The sequence below is a fragment of the Neoarius graeffei genome, chromosome 26, assembly GCF_027579695.1.
Source record: "Neoarius graeffei isolate fNeoGra1 chromosome 26, fNeoGra1.pri, whole genome shotgun sequence".
Taxonomy (NCBI): domain Eukaryota; kingdom Metazoa; phylum Chordata; class Actinopteri; order Siluriformes; family Ariidae; genus Neoarius; species Neoarius graeffei.
Window position 1 is genome coordinate 49,820,809 of NC_083594.1, and position 18,631 is coordinate 49,839,439.

Below are 18,631 nucleotides of genomic sequence, written 5' to 3' on the forward strand. Positions count from 1 at the left end.
AGATCAATGTAATTCTCCTATTTTATATTAAACTTTGGTGAAATATCTGTCACATTTTGCATTTTGTGCAAATTTTTTTCACCTTGCGCAATACCAGAAAAATTCAGTTGAACTGAAGCCATTTGAGGCGAATTGGTCCGCCTCTGAAAAAACTTGGCATTTGGATTTCCCGGCAAACATTGATTTTCGTGACGTCGCGTGCGGGACGCCTCCTTCTGAATCCTACGTCAGCGCTGGTTTGTTTATGAGAAAACGACCTGGTGGTTTTCTGCAAATTTCTTCAACGTTATCGCGTAATTATTAAAATGGTTAACAGATGTATCGTAGGAGGGTGTAGCAACACCAGGGGCGGACTTGCCATTAGGCAAACCAAGGCGGTTGCCTAGGGCCCCCAAAATTTGGGGGCCCCTAACAGTCAGCCCTGTCACGGTAAACACCAAACAATATAAATGTAATCTTAATTTGTTTCTGATCTTAAGTAGGGGCGGCACGGTGGTGTAGTGGTTAGCGCTGTCGCCTCACAGCAAGAAGGTCCTGGGTTCGAGCCCCGGGGCCGGCGAGGGCCTTTCTGTGTGGAGTTTGCATGTTCTCCCCGTGTCCGCGTGGGTTTCCTCCGGGTGCTCCGGTTTCCCCCACAGTCCAAAGACATGCAGGTTAGGTTAACTGGTGACTCTAAATTGAGCGTAGGTGTGAATGTGAGTGTGAATGGTTGTCTGTGTCTATGTGTCAGCCCTGTGATGACCTGGCGACTTGTCCAGGGTGTACCCCGCCTTTCGCCCGTAGTCAGCTGGGATAGACTCCAGCTTGCCTGCGACCCTGTGGTACAGGATAAAGCGGCTAGAGATAATGAGATGAGATGAGATATTAAGTAGTCAACGATATAAATGGAAAAACACACCAAAATAGCATCAGAATATCGAATTCATGTGTATATAGTATTTGTCCCAGCACACACACACCCTGGTTGTTTTACATTGGACTAGTTCATGATCTGACGACGTCGACAGGTGTGCGACGGAAATTCAAACCAAAGCAGAGGGAACTGTAAACAAGATGAAGCACAGTTATGAGAGTGGTTGCGCTAAATGAAAAAAAAGGGCACAAAGCAAAAAGAATGCAGCTGCACTTCTGAAACTAACTACATTTTTCAAATTACATTTTTTTATGTATAATCTGGAATATCAAGAGTAGTAGCTGAAGTAGCCTGTTTATTTATTTATTTATTTATTTATTTATTCAAATCAATCCAATTATTATAGCTGTCGGTCAAATATGCAACCTTTTCAAGAAGCAATCTTTTTATTGTTGCAAGTTAGAGCATAAGTGGATATTGATTCAAATTGTGACTGAGGGGGAAAAAGGTATCAGTCATAGCTTGACGGTTTTAGTTGCGGCGGCATCGTGGCAGCAGTTGACTTTCTACCACTTTTACACTCTTTTCTGGAGACCAGAAAGACAATAACAATAGGATTATATAGATGATGAAGGCCAGGAGAAGTACATGGAGAAGAGACAAGCAAGAAAGGCACAAAGGAGAGAGAGAGACCTGAAACATAAAGGCAAAACAGACACACAGATGAAGAAAAACAGGGGTACAGACAAAGAAATGGAGGACAGGGACAAAGAGAAGGTATTCATTTGAACAATACATTTTGGGTATTTATTTCTCCTGTTCCATGATTGATTTGCTGTTGTCTTGTGTCACAGTAGTGAAAGATAATAAGAGACAAGACGGATGGACAACGCCAACTTCTGCCAGTGAGCCCTTGCTGAACAAGGTATGTGATTTGACAAAGGATTACTTGTGTTCATAGATCATATCATCAAAGAAAAAAGTGTATTGAGTTGTTTTGTTATAATGCTGTGTTGTTTATTGTAGTCTGGGTTCCATACCTCTGCACACCACCTTTCTGTGAAGACTTTGGAGAAGCCAGCAACAAGTAGGACTTTCTTTCTCATATGATTATGATGGACATTTGGAGATTAAGGACTTTTCAGTAACGCACTGGCTGCAACCTTTAAAAACTCATACCTCTCTCTTTCTCTACACCCCCCCCCCCCCCCCCCCCCCCCCCCCCCGCACACACACACAAACACTCTCTCTCTCTCTCTCACACACACACACCCATGGGCGCCGCCAGGGGGGGAAAGGTTAGAACAATTCTAGGGGCCCAGCACTGCCATGGGGCCCTTTAAGGGGCTGATAATATGCTTTTAATGATTTTAATAAGACTTTTGAAATAACAACAATGCAATATTCCATCTGGTAAAATGAGCTAATTGAACAAGGTTGTCTATTTCTTGAGTTCTTCAACATATTGTCATTTAACCCTCCCCCTTTTGCGAAATGGTACGGTCCAGTTCTGGTAGAAGCGCGATGCGTTAAATCTGTGTGCTGATCAGTGCAACGCTACTTGCTGCTGAGTCGCGGTGCAGCAGCCAGCCAGCCAGCAGTGGAGTGCGTACAGTCTATGATCGCTAAATATGAAGCGTGGCTGTCAAAAACGTAAAGAAAGGCAGCTGAAAGCTGAGAGGGACCGGAGAGGCAGGCAACTGGTCACTCAGTTTTTCCCAAAGAAAGGTAGCTATCGCTCACATGTGTGTTCAAAATATCAGCGAACTGTAAATGAACAGTATGAATGTGGTTGGATTAGCCTATCAAGAGAACACTTTTACAGTTTGTACAGTGACTTTTTCCATTTTAATAACTGAACTGACTTGTGCGATAAACAAAATGAAATATTACGTTATGCTGGTGCTAATAACTAGTGCTAATAACCAGTTTCATAACTAATGGGGTGCCCTAAATATGCACAGATTCAGCCTCAGGGGGACCTCCGCCCTACCAAACCACTGAACCCCCCTTTGGAGAAGGAGGTAAGCAGCAATACAACCCATAAATGCTTTTGGGTTGAAGTTTTTAATGAGCGAGCTAGCAGTTTGCTAGATTAAATTGTTGCTAATAACGGACACCAGTCAAGTGTTTGACATGGTTACGTGTGTGGAATGTTCACACGTTCTAAACCATTGGTTTCAAATTGAGGAGCTGGAGAAAGCGCAGCACACATAAAAGAGGGATAGAGGTTACAACATATGAAGAAATACGTACATAATTGATCAAATTGAAATGTCACTCCGTGTCACTTTGAAATAAATTTATAATAAGATGTTTCCTGTATTTTATGGGTAACATTTGTAAGGCTACTGAGTATGGAGTTCATTTAAATGCATCAAACTTGAATGCATCAAACTTTTTCATGCATTAACTAACCCTTCATCAGGCCATGATGCAGCAGCCAGGGAGGACAAATAATGACAATAGTGCAATTGTGACGAGGGTGGGCAAAGTTGGGGGGCCCAAAATTCTAATCTTTCATGGGGCCCAAAATTTCTGGCGGCGCCCCTGCACACACCTACACCCCATTATGGAATGGTGATGGAATACATGAACAATGGAATTTTGAAGATTAAGGACATTTCAATAATGTACTGGCTGCATCCTTTACAAACTCACAATCCCTCTGTATCTGTCTCTCAACCACTGTATTGCCGGTCACTAAATGGCTCCCTCTCTCTCACTCCCTCCCTCCCTCACTCACTCTCTCTCACACATACAAACACTCTCTGTCTCTCTCTCGTACATTTATCTTGGCATCAGTCTTATCCCATTGAAATGTAGAGGTTTCGATAGAGTAATATCCATTTGTGTTGTAGTTCTGATAACAGTAAGATCATTTTGTATCTCTGGTAATGTGTATCTGGTAATATGGATCCATTTGTGTTCTACTTCTGATAAGAATAAGATCATTTTATATCTGGTAATATGTATCTGTGGAGTAAAAATAATAATTGGATTTCAGATATCCTTGTTTTATTAAAATATGGAGATTGACTCTTAAAATTGTCTCTCTCTCTCTACTGTCTCTTCTTCTGTTGTTTGCCTTGTCGCTCTCTCTCTCTCTTTCTGGTTTGATCTGAGCAATAAACACTGTCAGAATTTTGGCAAATGCTGGAGTAATCTCAAACCTGTTTCACTGTGGAGCTTATTTGGGGCACATTGTTAGTGGCAGTTTGCTATCTTTTTTTCCTGAATTTACAGCAAGGAGATATGGCATGTGCCAAGTAGGGATGACCATTATTCTGTATGTGTGTTTCAAGACTGACTTTTGAGGGCCCCATGTCTGTATTTCGCCTAGGGCCCCAAAATGGCTAGAACCGCCCCTGAGCAACACCAATCCTGATGGGATTAGTACTCATCGTTTCCCAAAAGACCGGACAATGAGAGAGAAACGGGAGCGCTTGGTCTACACAGGCGACGTCACGAATCTGGCTCCAGACTCCCTTGGGATTTTTCCAGACGTGTTTTATTTTATTTTCTTCTGCTGTAGACAGATGGCCTTGTGCAAAATTACCCTTCTAGATGAGTGTGTAAAGGGACATACTTTTATATTGTTTGAGACAGTTTTTAAAGTGAAGGAAGAGATAGAACTTCATCTCATTATCTCTAGCCGCTTTATCCTTCTACAGGGTCGCAGGCAAGCTGGAGCCTATCCCAGCTGACTACGGGCGAAAGGCGGGGTACACCCTGGACAAGTCGCCAGGTCATCACAGGGCTGACACATAGACACAGACAACCATTCACACTCACATTCACACCTACGCTCAATTTAGAGTCACCAGTTAACCTAACCTGCATGTCTTTGGACTGTGGGGGAAACCGGAGCACCCGGAGGAAACCCACACCGACACAGGGAGAACATGCAAACTCCACACAGAAAGGCCCTTGCCGGCCACGGGGCTCGAACCCAGGACCTTCTTTCTGTGAGGCGACAGCGCTAACCACTACACCACCGTGCCGCCCCGAGATAGAACTTGTATATCTTTTTTTAATTCAATCCTAATAAATATAATAATAAACGCCTTGATTTAAAGCTGAAAGTCGACCCTTCAATCACATCTTGACGGCTTCGTTTCAAATCCATTGTGATGGCGTAAACAGACACAAATCTGAAAATTGGGTCACTGTCCAAACAGTTATGGACCAGACCGGAATTGGATATTTCCACACACACACACACACACACACACACACACTTTAAAAACACACACAAATGTCTGACCTTTCAGGCTGATTGCATGAGCAGCACGTAATCCAGTGTAAATAATTAAACTTATCACTTGGAATGTGTAACAGAGCAGGAGAGAAGTTTTGAGTCAAAATGTGTCATGGAGAGCTTCTTCAACCAATAGTAAGCAAAATTTTATTTTCACGTTCTCGAATCCCGTCCTCTGATTCTGACTTAATTGTTCGAAATAAATTTTATTTCCAGTTAAAAACAATCTGCTGGAATTGAATTAGGCATGCAAGTGATAATTATCAATCAATCAACAGTAATTTACAGCCTAATATCTTTTATTTAAAATAAAAACTATCATGGGTGGCACGGTGGTGTAGTGGTTAGCGCTGTTGCCTCACAGCAAGAAGGTCCGGGTTCGAGCCCCGTGGCCGGCGAGGGCCTTTCTGTGCGGAGTTTGCATGTTCTCCCCGTGTCCGCGTGGGTTTCCTCCGGGTGCTCCGGTTTCCCCCACAGTCCAAAGACATGCAGGTTAGGTTAACTGGTGACTCTAAATTGAGCGTAGGTGTGAATGTGAGTGTGAATGGTTGTCTGTGTCTATGTGTCAGCCCTGTGATGACCTGGCGACTTGTCCAGGGTGTACCCCGCCTTTCACCCGTAGTCAGCTGGGATAGGCTCCAGCTTGCCTGCGACCCTGTAGAACAGGATAAAGCGGCTAGAGATCATGAGATGAGATGAGAAAAACTATCATTATTCTCTTCAGAGAGAGTTTCATAAACAGTTTGCACAAATCCAGACTTTGTTAAAGGTGAAGCTGTGACAGGAAATGAGAAATTAATAACTGGATTATTAAGTCACTCAAATGTTTTTTTGAATTTAGAGGTGCAGTTGTTAAATTAATTGTGATAATAATAATGGTCCAGCCCAATATCACTGTTTTCGTGGAAATTCTGGCAAAACTCAGAATATTTATATGATATTTTAAAAATATTTATTAAAATTAATCTTTTTTTTCTGAAAGATTGTGTTACAAATGAACATATTTCAGACAGCATGCACATCTATAGCTTTAAAGAATACTGTTAAAGGAATAGTTTGACCAAAAATTAAAGAAAGAAACAAATCACACACTTCATCCATCCACATGTGGTATCTAGGGAACTTTTTATAGCCTCCAGTTTAGCGTTGGAAAACCAAGAGGAAATCTTCAGATAAGATATTCCATGAACAAGGTCACATTAAGATTGTGCGACCTCATGTTGTTGCAGTCTTAGTTTTCAGTATAAACTCTTAATTATTTAACATGATTACTCGAGATGCCATGGATCCCATATCCATCCATCCATTATCTGTAGCCGCTTATCCTGTTCTACAGGTCGCAGGGATCCCATATCCAGAATCATTATTGGGGTTTTTTTTTTAAAAAAAAGGATTTTGAAAAGGTTTTTATTTTGTTTTCTGGAACTGGAGATGTTTGAACCATTCCAGGTCTGAAGAAAGGCTTTGCTCTTCATCATCATTCTTGGTTTGGGAGGATCAATTCAGACCGGATGCCGCACCACCATGATCAGCTCTCCATCTCCAGTATGATTTTTTTTTATCCTCCAGGTCATTTATGGAGGTGTTCGGTCTCCAGCAAACTCTTTGTGGAAAGGTCACAGTTCAAGCAGGAAACATCTCACTGAAAAATAAAGATATACAATTGATTCAGGATAAATCACAACAATAATCACAACTTTTATTCAATTCTGTGAGTTGTGTGCAACAGTTAGACACAATACTCAAACATACACTCACCGTTTCTACAAAACACTTCTGTTTCTCACTATTATCTGTTCATTAATTAATATTTTGAGAGTCCTACCATGGAGACTCTGTTTTTTCTCCTGAAATTAATACTACTTGTTTATCCTGTTCATTCTTATTTCATTCTCAAGATTTCTTCTCTTATTATTATTATTATTATTATTTTCGGGCGGCACGGTGGTGTAGTGGTTAGCGCTGTCGCCTCACAGCAAGAAGGTCCTGGGTTCGAGCCCCGGGGCCGGCGAGGGCCTTTCTGTGCGGAGTTTGCATGTTCTCCCCGTGTCCGCGTGGGTTTCCTCCGGGTGCTCCGGTTTCCCCCACAGTCCAAAGACATGCAGGTTAGGTTAACTGGTGACTCTAAATTGACCGTAGGTGTGAATGGTTGTCTGTGTCTATGTGTCAGCCCTGTGATGACCTGGCGACTTGTCCAGGGTGTACCCCGCCTTTCGCCCGTAGTCAGCTGGGATAGGCTCCAGCTTGCCTGCGACCCTGTAGAAGGATAAAGCGGCAAGAGATAATGAGATGAGATGAGATTATTATTTTCAGGATTAGCCTGGAACACCCATTCCATCTATCTCAGAGAGAGTGTACCCAAGAAAATAATAGGGATGGTGTCAGTAATGATAGGTACTTTCATTAGCATCAGAAAGCTGACAGGGCAGATCGCAGGTCTGAGGTGAGGAAATGAGAACCTACTGAAGCATGCAGCTCTAATCCTACAGAGTTTAATTACAAATCGAATCGAACTGAGTGAGTCGACACAATTAATAAACGGCTTTCGCCTAATCCTTGTCCTCGTCTGGTCTATTGATGTCTCCGAAAGAGAAAATAAGACATGGTAATACTTATAATTAGGGTTTAAATTGTAGGAGAGCTCAGGGGAGATGATCTCCTGCACCTTCAGTTGAACTGAATGGCAGGAAATAAATGAGCTCAAAACTCTCGACCCATTAGGATGGAACTAGATTTATCTAGAAAGTCTTGGAATCACATTTCCATGAGAGCAGTGCTGAGACTTCCAGATGATAAACAATTAATTTAACAGAACGTTTAACCCCACGTATTAATGGCTACTTTGATATCCATTGCAAAATCAACGGGGCAAACGACAGGTCTGTGGGGGTTGAACTGGTTTTGGAAAATGAGAACTTACTGAAGCATACGACCCATTTGCAAATCAAATCTATGAAACATGGTATAATATGCATGAGCATTTTCAGCCAAACCCAAATGTAAAAGCTATTTTGGATGATTGTACAAATTTTTGAATCTCACGTTCTCCTTTCAGAAAACCTGCCAGGTTAGTCGAGTCTGTTATTTATATGGATCTCTTTATCAGTGATGATTACAAAAAAAATGGAATATAACTTAAAATCCTCTCAGATATGGTCAAGATAAGAATTTTTTTTATTTTTATATTTATGTGAAGTAAAAATCAGATATCCAGGAAACATTAGCCATGAAGACCATAAACTTGTTGAATATGGTTGAAAGCACTCTCAGAAATCTTATTGTGTTAGTTGATGTTAGCTATCTGGTTAGCGTTAGCAAAGAAGACGGTGAATGTTTTTTAATATGGCTTAAAATCTTGTGTAAATCCTGTTAACATAAGGTCAATATATAAATGATTGGCTAGCATCAGCATTGAAAGTGCCAGTTTATAGAGATCTTGCAGTCACGTGACCGGAAAGTACACAACCGCCATCTTGTCGGTCAAAAACACCGCTGAATACTGCTGCACTCGTGTACAGAATGGATCAATTTCAACCGACGGACTACATGGCTCATTTTTCTAATGAACAGATAACTAGATATATGTCTAAAATAAACGATCTACAGATTAGTGACCCTTATGGCTTACCGGACGGAGTTTTCACGACCGGATTTTGAACTGCCAGCGGAATACCCGGACGTGTATAATTACCTCATTAACTTTCCCTCGCTGTTCAGTGGTGAAGCACTGCGTGCTTATAAATCTCTGGACAGTTTTCTTTACAGAAATTCAGGATTTGTCAGCGACTCAGATGTGGCATCTTGTAAACAAGAATCCTCATTGGATGGGTAAGTCACTTAAGTATTGAGTATAGCACTGACCAGCCGATTATAGAATAGAATAAGGTAATTCCAAATCGTCCGTCTTGTTTACATGGATCTGGCATTGGAGAGATAGAGGCTTGGCAGTGGAGATTTGAGTAGCTGTTTTCTGAGCTTAGTCAACAGGCCGGCTCTGCAGCCTCGCTTTTGCTTCCGCTCCCGGCGCCGCCTCCTTCGCTTTGCTTCCGATAACAATCCACGGAGACCCCGCTGGTCTCGCTGTCTCGTCCGGAATGTTTTTTTTTTTCTCGTCCGGAATGTTGTGCATGCGATGGAAATCACTACAAACCGTCATTTTCTGCTGGAAACCAATGTCCAGTAAGTCCATACGGTTGTAGTGGATATTGAAGTCCGGTACAGACGAACAACACGCAAAAATACACACAAAAAACATAAAAACCGTGCACAGGTAGAGAGAGCTTGTAGCCGCAGCCGTTGTAGTAGAATTGTGTATAGTAGGGTTTTCCAGAAGAAAAGGTAGAAGTTAAAGCAGAAGTAGAAGGCGGAAATATGGTGTTTGACCGACAAGATGGCGTCTGTCACAATCTGGATCGGCTGTGACGTCACATGCAAGTGCTCCATTGGCAAGTGAGGTTAGGTGTCGTGATATGAATAGTACAGTAATTGGATTAAACTTGACAAAATTTTTTGAATATCACTTAAAATTTTAGAAATCCTGTCAGGTTATGTTCTGTTAGGGAGCCAGTGAAACTTTTAAACATTTTTGATTATCACTTCATCACAGAACCTCCTACGCCTATAAATCCTCCAGATCTGTTCTTAACAGTGTTTGTTTGACTAAATTAGTGTTCTGATCATGAAATGTTCCATAATGTCTGTGAAGATTCTCAGTCATCCAGGTCATAGTAAACTGTGGGTGGTAAAAGAGAGCAACTGGACTTGCTTGAAGATTCTTGAAGAAGTTTCACTTCTCATCCGAAAGGCTTCTTCAGTTCTGTCTGACTAATAGGGAGTATCAGGTATTTATCCTCTCATGGATGAAAAGCAATCCTAAGGTGTCGTTGAGCCATCCTGTTGGTGTGGGTCACTGGGGGCTGGGTGTGAACGGCCTCAAGAGTCATTAGGGTGATCAATAGATTGCTGGTTCTCTCTTGCCCCTTTTCCACCAAAGCAGTTCCAGGGCTGGTTCGGGGCCAGTGCTTAGTTTGGAACCGGGTTTTCTGTTTCTGCTGACAAAGAACTGGCTCTGGGGCCAGAAAAACCGGTTCCAGGCTAGCACCAGCTCTTTGCTGGGCCAGAGGAAAGAACCGCTTACGTCAGTGGGGGGCGGAGTTGTTAAGACCAACAACAATAGCAAGACCGCGAAAGGTCGCCATTTTTAAGCGACGAGAAGCAGCAGCTGTACAAACGCAAAGTCATCCATTATTATTGTTGTTGTTGTTGCTGCTTCTTCTTCTCCATGTTGTTGTTGCTTCGATGTTCGCGCCAAGGTTTATGCAAACGCAGCGACGTAACTGATGTATACAGCAACGTAACTGACATATACAGCGACGTAATGACGTGGCTCCCCTTAGCACCCCAAGCTATGGAAAAGCAAACTGGTTCTCAGCTGGCTCGCAAGTTGAACGAGTTGTGAACCAGCACTGGTCCCGAACCAGCCCTGGAACTGATTTGGTGGAAAAGGGGTATCTGTCCTCCTGTGAGTCACTGAAAACAGCTGAGTTTTGGTGTGCATTCAGTTGTCTTGGAAGTGTGCCAAGGACTGCATTGTAGGTGGCTGATAAATGTTCCAGAACTTTTTGTCAGGAAAAAGCTCTGCTCCCTGCTGCAGCCTTCAGCATTCTCGGTACCAGTAAAAAGCCTGCACCTTTTGATTGATAAATGTGTGGCAGATCAGAAAAAAAAAACTAAATTTTGCTCACATACTGTGGTGCGAGGCTATTTAAGGCATCAGGAGTATTTTATCATGATTACCATTACATTCGTGAATAATATAAAAGTTTTCGAATATGACTTAAACACCTCTTGTGTTTAAGAGGTGTCTAAGTCCTTTGTCACCAGTTCTGTTCATAACTTTTATGGACAGAATTTCTAAGCACATCCAAGGGGCGGAGGGTGTCTGGTTTGGTGGCATCAGGATCACGTCTCTGCTTTTTGCGGATGATGTGGTCCTGTTGGCTTCATCAATCTGTGACTTACAGCATACGCTGGGATGATTTGCAGCCGAGTGCGAAGCGGCTGGGATGAGGATCAGCACCTCCAAGTCCGTGGCCATGGCGCTCAGCCGGAAACGGGTGGAGTGCCTACTCTAGGTCAGGGGGGAGTTGCTACCTAAAGTGGAGGAGTTTAAGGATCTCAGGTCTTTGTTCATGAGTGAGGGTAAGGGGGAGCGGGAGTTGGACAGACGGATCGGGGCAGCAGTGATGCGGACGCTAAACCGGTCTGTTGTGGTAAAGATAGAGCAAGGCAAAGCTCTCAATTTACTGGTCCATCTACATTCCCACTCTCACCTATGGTTACGAGCTATGGGTAGTGACCGAAAGAATGAGATCGTGGATACAAGCGGTAGAAATGAGTTTTCTCCGCAGGGTGGTTGGGAGACAGGGTGAGAAGCTTGGTCATTCGGGAGAGACTCGGAGTAGAACCGCTGCTCCTCCACATCGAAAGGAGTCAGTTGAGGTGGTTTGGGCACCTTGTTAGGATGCCCCCTGGACGTCTCCCAAGGGAGGTTTTCTGGGCATGCCCCACCGGGAGGAGACCCCAGGGCAGACCCAGGACACGCTGGAGAGATTACATCTCTCTGCTGACCTGGGAATGGCTCGGTATTCCCCCGGAAGAGCTGGTGGAGGTGGCCAGGGAGAGGGAAGTCTGGGCTGCTCTGCTTAGGCTGCTACCCCCGCGACCCGGATCCGGATAAGCGGTCGAAGATGGATGGATGGAACCTCTTGTGTGGTTGTATTAGCCAAAATTATGAACACTTTTGAATTTGACTCTCAATCTTTACAGAAATCCTGTAATTCTCTGACTGTAGTTCGTGCTTTTCCAAACGATGCTGTCCCTTTAACAGCTTTCAGATGTTCTCAAAAACTCTGTTTGTGGGAGGTGTCGTGGCTCAGGTGGCTAAGGCGCCGTACCATAAATCCGGGGACCCAGGTTCGATTCCGACCCGAGGTCATTTCCTGATCCCTCCCTGTCTCTCTTTCCCGCTCATTTCCTGTCCTGTCTCTACACTGTCCTATCCAATAAAGGTGAAAAAATCTTTAAAAAAAAACCTCTGTTTGTTGCGACAGTGACATCCTGCTCTGTGTTCCAGTGTTTTTCTCTTTCATTCAGATGATAACACTGCCCTTCTTTCCTGAAGCACCAAGATATTTACTGATAGAGAAAGGGCAAGTTGAGGTGAGAATTTAGTCAAATCCTTCCTGTTTTGTCTGATTAACGGGGAACTGAAGTCATTTTGAAACTTGCTTTATTTCTTAATTAACGTGTTATTCAATTAGATTTTCGGTTTTATTAACCTTATATCGTGACTTGTATCGGCATATTATATTGCACTTATCAGACTTTTCGTTTTTTAGCCATGTTGAATGTAGTTCGTTTGGTCCATGGCAGGCGTCGCTTATCCGCGCGATCTTCACGAGACTTGCACTTGAAACGTGAAGTGTCAGCGCCACCATTTTGAAAACTGTTTACACAACGGCCAGATCGCCATATCATTCCAATTTAGATTAACTTTGAGATTTGCCAGCTTCATCAGCGATGGAGATTATTCCATACAACTTCGAACCAACATGAAGTAGGGAAGAGTTGGAAAGACGACAGGATAAGGACCAGTCCGTCGCGCTGGTATTTATGTCATTACTGTCGCACAATTAAAACGTGCCAGATCAGGCGGCTGGTGGGTTTTCAGAATAATAAATACACGCGTTTATTTTTTTCGCGGTCCGGTTTCCATCAAATCGTGCGCTCTGATTGGCTCGCGAGCAGTCCGGAATCCTATGATACGGACCCCGGTTAGGGACCTTTGGCGACTTGCTCGTTCACAACAACAACAAACATAGTAGCAATTTTTTGTCAACATTTATTTTCGCATTTTTCAGGAGAATAGCATTAATTTTACAGCATGGATAGCGATAACGACAGTGTTCAGAGTGAAAGCGAGTTTTACTACCCTGAGCAAGATGAAATAAAAGAAAACATTTCAGGAGAAAGCTAAAAACCTGTAACTGTTGCTAACGCCGAGCAAAAACATGGCTGAATCCTGAATGACTCAATTTTGTATAAATAGGGGACTACATAGGCGGCAAAATGTAGTTTTTTTTCCTGCCATGGAAGTGCACTTGTATACCGAGGAGGAAGCCATTTGCATTACAGCCCTGAATGAGGATTCAAAATGTTTTACTTCCGTCCTACGATGTCTCGCACAGGTGTCAACGAATCTCGTTTACAGCCGTTGCTTTGACATATGGACTGATATATTACAGAGCATATTTCAAACACTCATAACTTGCGATAACAGTGACAAAATAGTGATCAAAAATGCATTCCGATATTTAATAAAATGAGATAAATAGAATTTTGATGATAAAAAATTTGCCTTCAGTTCCCCTTTAATCTGCCTAACATCAGTGATTAAAGCTAGAAATATATGAATACGCATCATGAACACGATTGTTTTGAAGATGTTTAAGTAAGGAATTGTTTTGTTCGTCTGATACTACAGCAAAAGCAACACTTGCTTTTTATCCATTTATAGTTGTTAATTTTGAAAAGCTTGTATAAGAAATGTCAGTTCCTGTTCTCACTTATGTCATCGCAGTTATGTAAATCGGACAAAAACAGCTTGAAATCTAGATCAGAATAAAACCATGTGTTGTTTCAGCGCTGCAGGGCCTGTGGGGTCCGGGTGAATATAAACTGGAGATTGAGGAGATGCAGCTGGAGCAGGCCACGCTGAACAGAGAAGACAGAAAGAGCGTCTCCAAGATGCTGAGAGATTTGCATGTCCACTGGCTGGCAGTGTCTCACTCTGGTCATCATCTGTGTCGCTATCTCGTTCTGCGGTATCTCAGGAGTAAATATCCTGAAACGTAACTTGTAATTTACGATGCTTTATACAGTTATGTTTGTTTATAGATACATCTCTGCTGCAGAACGTTAGAAAGTTTGTAGAGTGAAGCTGGTGTTCTTTTCTTCAGTCTGTGAGGTCTTCGAGACAATAGTAATAAGTCAAAGTGGACACAGTTGACAGTTCTCCACAAACAAATGACTGCTTTTCATCCATTATTTCCGTTATTCCATGTTTATTTATTTGAAATATCTGCCTTAAACAACTGACTGTTTGCGATCGATGAACACGTTAAGCTAGGCGCTTTGCATTTTAACACTGGAGTACGCTGGCACGAGGGTTATCGTTCATTAACATGCAAAAAGAGCGATTTTCTTTCTTCCCCACAATAAAAATGGCAGATGAGCAAATCAGCCTATGAGTCTGGAATGACTGGCATCAGTTTCTTGAGCAATCCAGTTCAATCCAAAAGAAGCAAGACACCTCTGAAAGCCCCGCCCCCTTCCCACCATTGTTACGTTAATAATCTGTCGGTTGGTGCTCGTGGATCTCAAACGTGAAAAGTAAAAAAAAAAAAAAAACTTGGCTTTTAGGTGTTGAAAGTCCACTCGAGTGAGCCACTAAAATCACACTAATGTGCTCACACTCACCCCACTGACCTACCAGAGCAACTGCTGGATCTGTTTTATAATTCCACCTCAGGTCAAAATGCAGAACGCAACTGGCAGGTGACAGGTGAGTAGATATATTCAGGGAAGGAGGGAAAAAAAAGCAAGGAGTAGGAAGTGTGTTGTGGCTCTTTGGTAAAGCCCTTGTCTCTTAATCCTGTGGTTCCGGGTTCAAAGCTTATGCTGCTTGTTTTAGTAAAACAAACTGCTTTGCAAATGATAAATGTGAAAAAAAAAACCACCCACCTTCTAGCAGCCTGAGTAGTACAGCAGGTTATAGCGTGTGGTGCTGTTGGTGCTGAGATTCAGGTTCAAGTCAAAGACAGCTGTGAAGGAAGGCTGCGTGTGGAAATACTGGGGCCGTGCAGACTTGAACCTGGCTGTTTTTTTTGTTTTCAAGTAATTTGAATTTTTTTTTTAGTAACTTAAAGTAACTTTGTCAAAAACAGTACAGTAATGTAACTGATGTTGTCCAGTAAGGTTGTATAAATGACATGCAAACGTATGACATGATTAAAAATGTAAATGTAGTGTATTTAAAAAATGTAATATTAAAAAAAGTAGTGATAATAAACGATAATATAATGAACGATAATATAAAAATGTAGTGTATTTAAAAAATGTAATAAATATTTTTAAAAAAAGTAGTGATAAATGATAATATAAAAATGTAATATTAAAAAAGTAGTGATAAATGATAATATAAAAATGTAGTGTATTTAAAAAATGTAATAAATATAAAAAAGTAGTGATAAATGATAATATAAAAATAAATGTAGAGTATTTAAAAAATGTAATAAATATTAAAAAAGTAGTGATAATAAATGATAATATAAAAATGTAATAAATATAAAAAAAAGAAATGTAGAGTATTTAAAAAATGTAATAAATATTTAAAAAGTAGTGATAATAAACGATAATATAAAAATGTAATAAATATAAAAAAAGAAATGTAGAGTATTTAAAAAATGTAATAAATATTAAAAAAAAGTAGTGATAATAAACGATAATATAAAAATGTAATAAATATAAAAAAATTAGTGATAATAAACGATAATAAAGTAGTGATAATAAACGATAATATAAAAATATAATAAATATTAAAAAAGTTGTGATAATAAACGATAATATAAAAATGTAATAAATATAAAGTAGTGATAATAAACAATAATATAAAAATGTAATAAATATAAAAAAAGAAATGTAGAGTATTTAAAAATGTAATAAATATTAAAAGTAGTGATAATAAACAATAATATAAACATATAAAAAAAAAAAGCCCAGAGTAGCATAACCCCTGCTTTCACCTCTCCAGGAGCCCCAGGTGGGACATGCTGACTTTCACTCTCTTTCTCTCACTTTGCCAGACTTAGTGCCCCACCTGGTTCCAGCACCTTCAGCTCGCCAGAGGTGGTCTCGATCCTGTGTGCTTGCAGGGACAGCCCAGACCTCATCCCCAGCCCAATGAGCTACCAGTGCTTTCTGTTCACTCAGCTTTTGCTTTTTAACTTAACTCTTCTACACAAAAACATGTGCTTAATCAAGAAAATATTCCACCTAACCCAGGCCTTGACCCATGACCCTTGAACACATAGTTACCAACACACTTACACATTGAGCCACCGGTGTCTACTGAAAGCCAGCTTGTTTTCATAAGGTTTATCTTTTACTTGACGCAAAGCCGCACCCTTATAAATATAAGGCATCACCTGAACCAAGACTGCAAAACACTGACACAGGCACGTAACCACTCTGCCTACCTGCCTGCTGGACGACAATCAGACAGCTGTTCATGCTGCAGCACAGATCAAATACCAAACAAAGCTTGGCTGAAAGTCCAGCGCTCAGGATAAACTTTCCCAAAACACTCGAGCTCATGTGTGGTTTTATGGTGAAACTCTTACCTTCTGTTCATGATGATAAATCTGCTGAACAAAAACCTTCCATATATTTGGTCTGTATTTTAGTAACTTAGCAGCTAGACGGTAAAGTGTCTTGACCACACAGACCTCCACCCCAGTTTGACTTTTGCTTCAGAAAATATCCCATGTGCACTGGATTTAAGGAGGAACACCAGAAAATACTGAAAAATGTCATAAAATCCTTGGATTGGCTCCTGATCCACAATAATGTGCTTTGTGAAGTCGAGTGCTTTCACCATGAACAAGATGAAATATGCTTTAAGCAGTTGTTCAAAATCATGTGATGATTGCAAAAAAATATACTTTAATATCTTTTATAATTGTTCGCATTACTTTAGCCACCATTATGTACGAAAACTTTCACAGACTGTTCTGCAGTTCGAAGAACAAGAAATTCCTGGAATTTTTTGACGCTCAGATTCAAATAACGAAAAGCTGACAGTTCTTGATCGTGTGTAAAAAAGTTTGAAAACGTTCGTAAATCTTGCTAAGAGACATTTCGGAGTCATTGCAATCGTAGCATGGCTGTTTTCGTATTTGTTTCCATATTGTACATATCTTTCATACTGCTCTGATATTGTGCGTCCGCAGATCGGCGCTTTTGCTTACGGCATCTTGAAGGAGGTTGGCATTCCCGTGGATAAGATCCAGTACTGTACATCACCCTTGGCATCAGGGCCTCTGAAGTCCTCACTAGCATCACGTGTGTGAGTTATCGGCTGCATCAGACGACCCCGTATAGCCTGGATAACCATGCAACCGAACATCATGGCCTTGTGGAGAACACGGTGTCAGCTAGGAATTTCTAAAGAGCACGATGTCTTGTGTGAACGGGGAAAGCCCACCACGTGATGCATGACGTAGTATCTTGTATTGCGTCATGGTGAAGCAGGAAAAAATAGTGGAGAATTTAGGGCCACGTGGCCCTAAATTAATTAATTTTTCGATTAAAAAAAACTCATAAAATTGGAAGTCTGTGATTATAATTCAGTACTTTTGGTCCACTGAACAAAAATAATTGAATGCCGGGGAAAATTCTTTTTATGACCTACACTTGAAAAATCTGAAAGGCCGTCGAGCTTTAACTCTTCCATGGCCACGTTAAAATATACTGGAGGAGCCCTGTAAGAGTCCACGCAGTGTTGATTATTTGAACCTCTTCACCCCAAATCTGTGTGCTTTTACAGGAAAATAATCAACAACACCTTGATTGTTAAAATCGAGTGGCGTCTTGTTGATTACTTTCCCATAACAGCACGTTTTATTCTTCTTACACCACAGCAATACATCAACACATTTTTTAATATATGAAAAAATGACACTTTGTCCATTTCTAGTTACATTTAATGTCGTAGAACCTCCACGAAAAAAGTTCATGCCATTTCTTATGGTATAGCAGCTGTAAACTGTCATTCCCTCAGTAGTGTCTCTCTCTCTCGAAGTGAATAAGACAAAGAAATGAGGTTTGTTTTTAAGAGTTAAGCACTCTGTCCTGAAGACTTTCCCATAAAGTTATAGCTCTGCTGTCAATAAAGCGCTGAACCACCGACAGACCCCCGGTGCTGGATAACCTTCTATATTCGCTCAGTAAAAAACTTCACCACATTTGGTACATTTTGAAATCTGTTGATCTTCAGCGTCCTTCATGCAAGTCCCTGTTACTCGAGAAATGATAACGTTCACCTTCGCAGCAGAACGTTAATATAAGCCTTGCAGCTGGAATTAGTGTCTGAGATGCTGGTGGAGAAAACGAATCAATACCATCTGACCAATCAGAAGTGAAAATATTCCATAGCGCTGTGGTATAAAAAGAATCTAAACAATACAGTTCAACGCAACAATACAAGTTCAATTGTACGACGCACTATTATTCTCAAATATAAAGTGTATAATTATAGCTCGTTACACAGCAGCACTCGACAGTCAGTGGTATAAAAAGCAATCGGGGGAAAAAGAGAATAATTGTGCCTGGTGTTTCTGTTCAGTCATAGAAAAGTCTGAACAAAAGCTCATGGGACTCTCGTATGTTCCTCAGGG

General features: G+C 41.2%; 1 protein-coding gene and 1 long non-coding RNA gene across 3 annotated transcripts; both read left to right on the forward strand.

Annotated features, from left to right (window-relative positions):
* Positions 1–1,271: 1,271 nt before the first annotated feature.
* LOC132874484 (uncharacterized) lies at positions 1,272–4,454 on the forward strand. 2 transcript variants are annotated; one of them, XR_009651668.1, is made up of 3 exons: positions 1,272–1,630; positions 1,708–1,778; positions 1,880–2,004. It is a non-coding gene; the product is annotated as an uncharacterized LOC132874484 (long non-coding RNA). The 2 variants fall into 2 exon arrangements; XR_009651667.1 differs by lacking the exon at positions 1,272–1,630 and adding an exon at positions 4,197–4,454 and having other exon boundaries at positions 1,657–1,778; positions 1,880–1,940.
* A 2,171-nt stretch (positions 4,455–6,625) lies between these two features.
* slc2a9l1 (solute carrier family 2 member 9, like 1) lies at positions 6,626–17,493 on the forward strand. The gene is given in 5 exon segments (XM_060910208.1): positions 6,626–6,659; positions 13,819–13,946; positions 13,948–14,010; positions 17,186–17,245; positions 17,248–17,493. Coding segments are annotated over 5 exon segments (441 nt in total). The 3' UTR covers positions 17,404–17,493.
* The last annotated feature ends 1,138 nt before the right edge of the window (positions 17,494–18,631 follow it).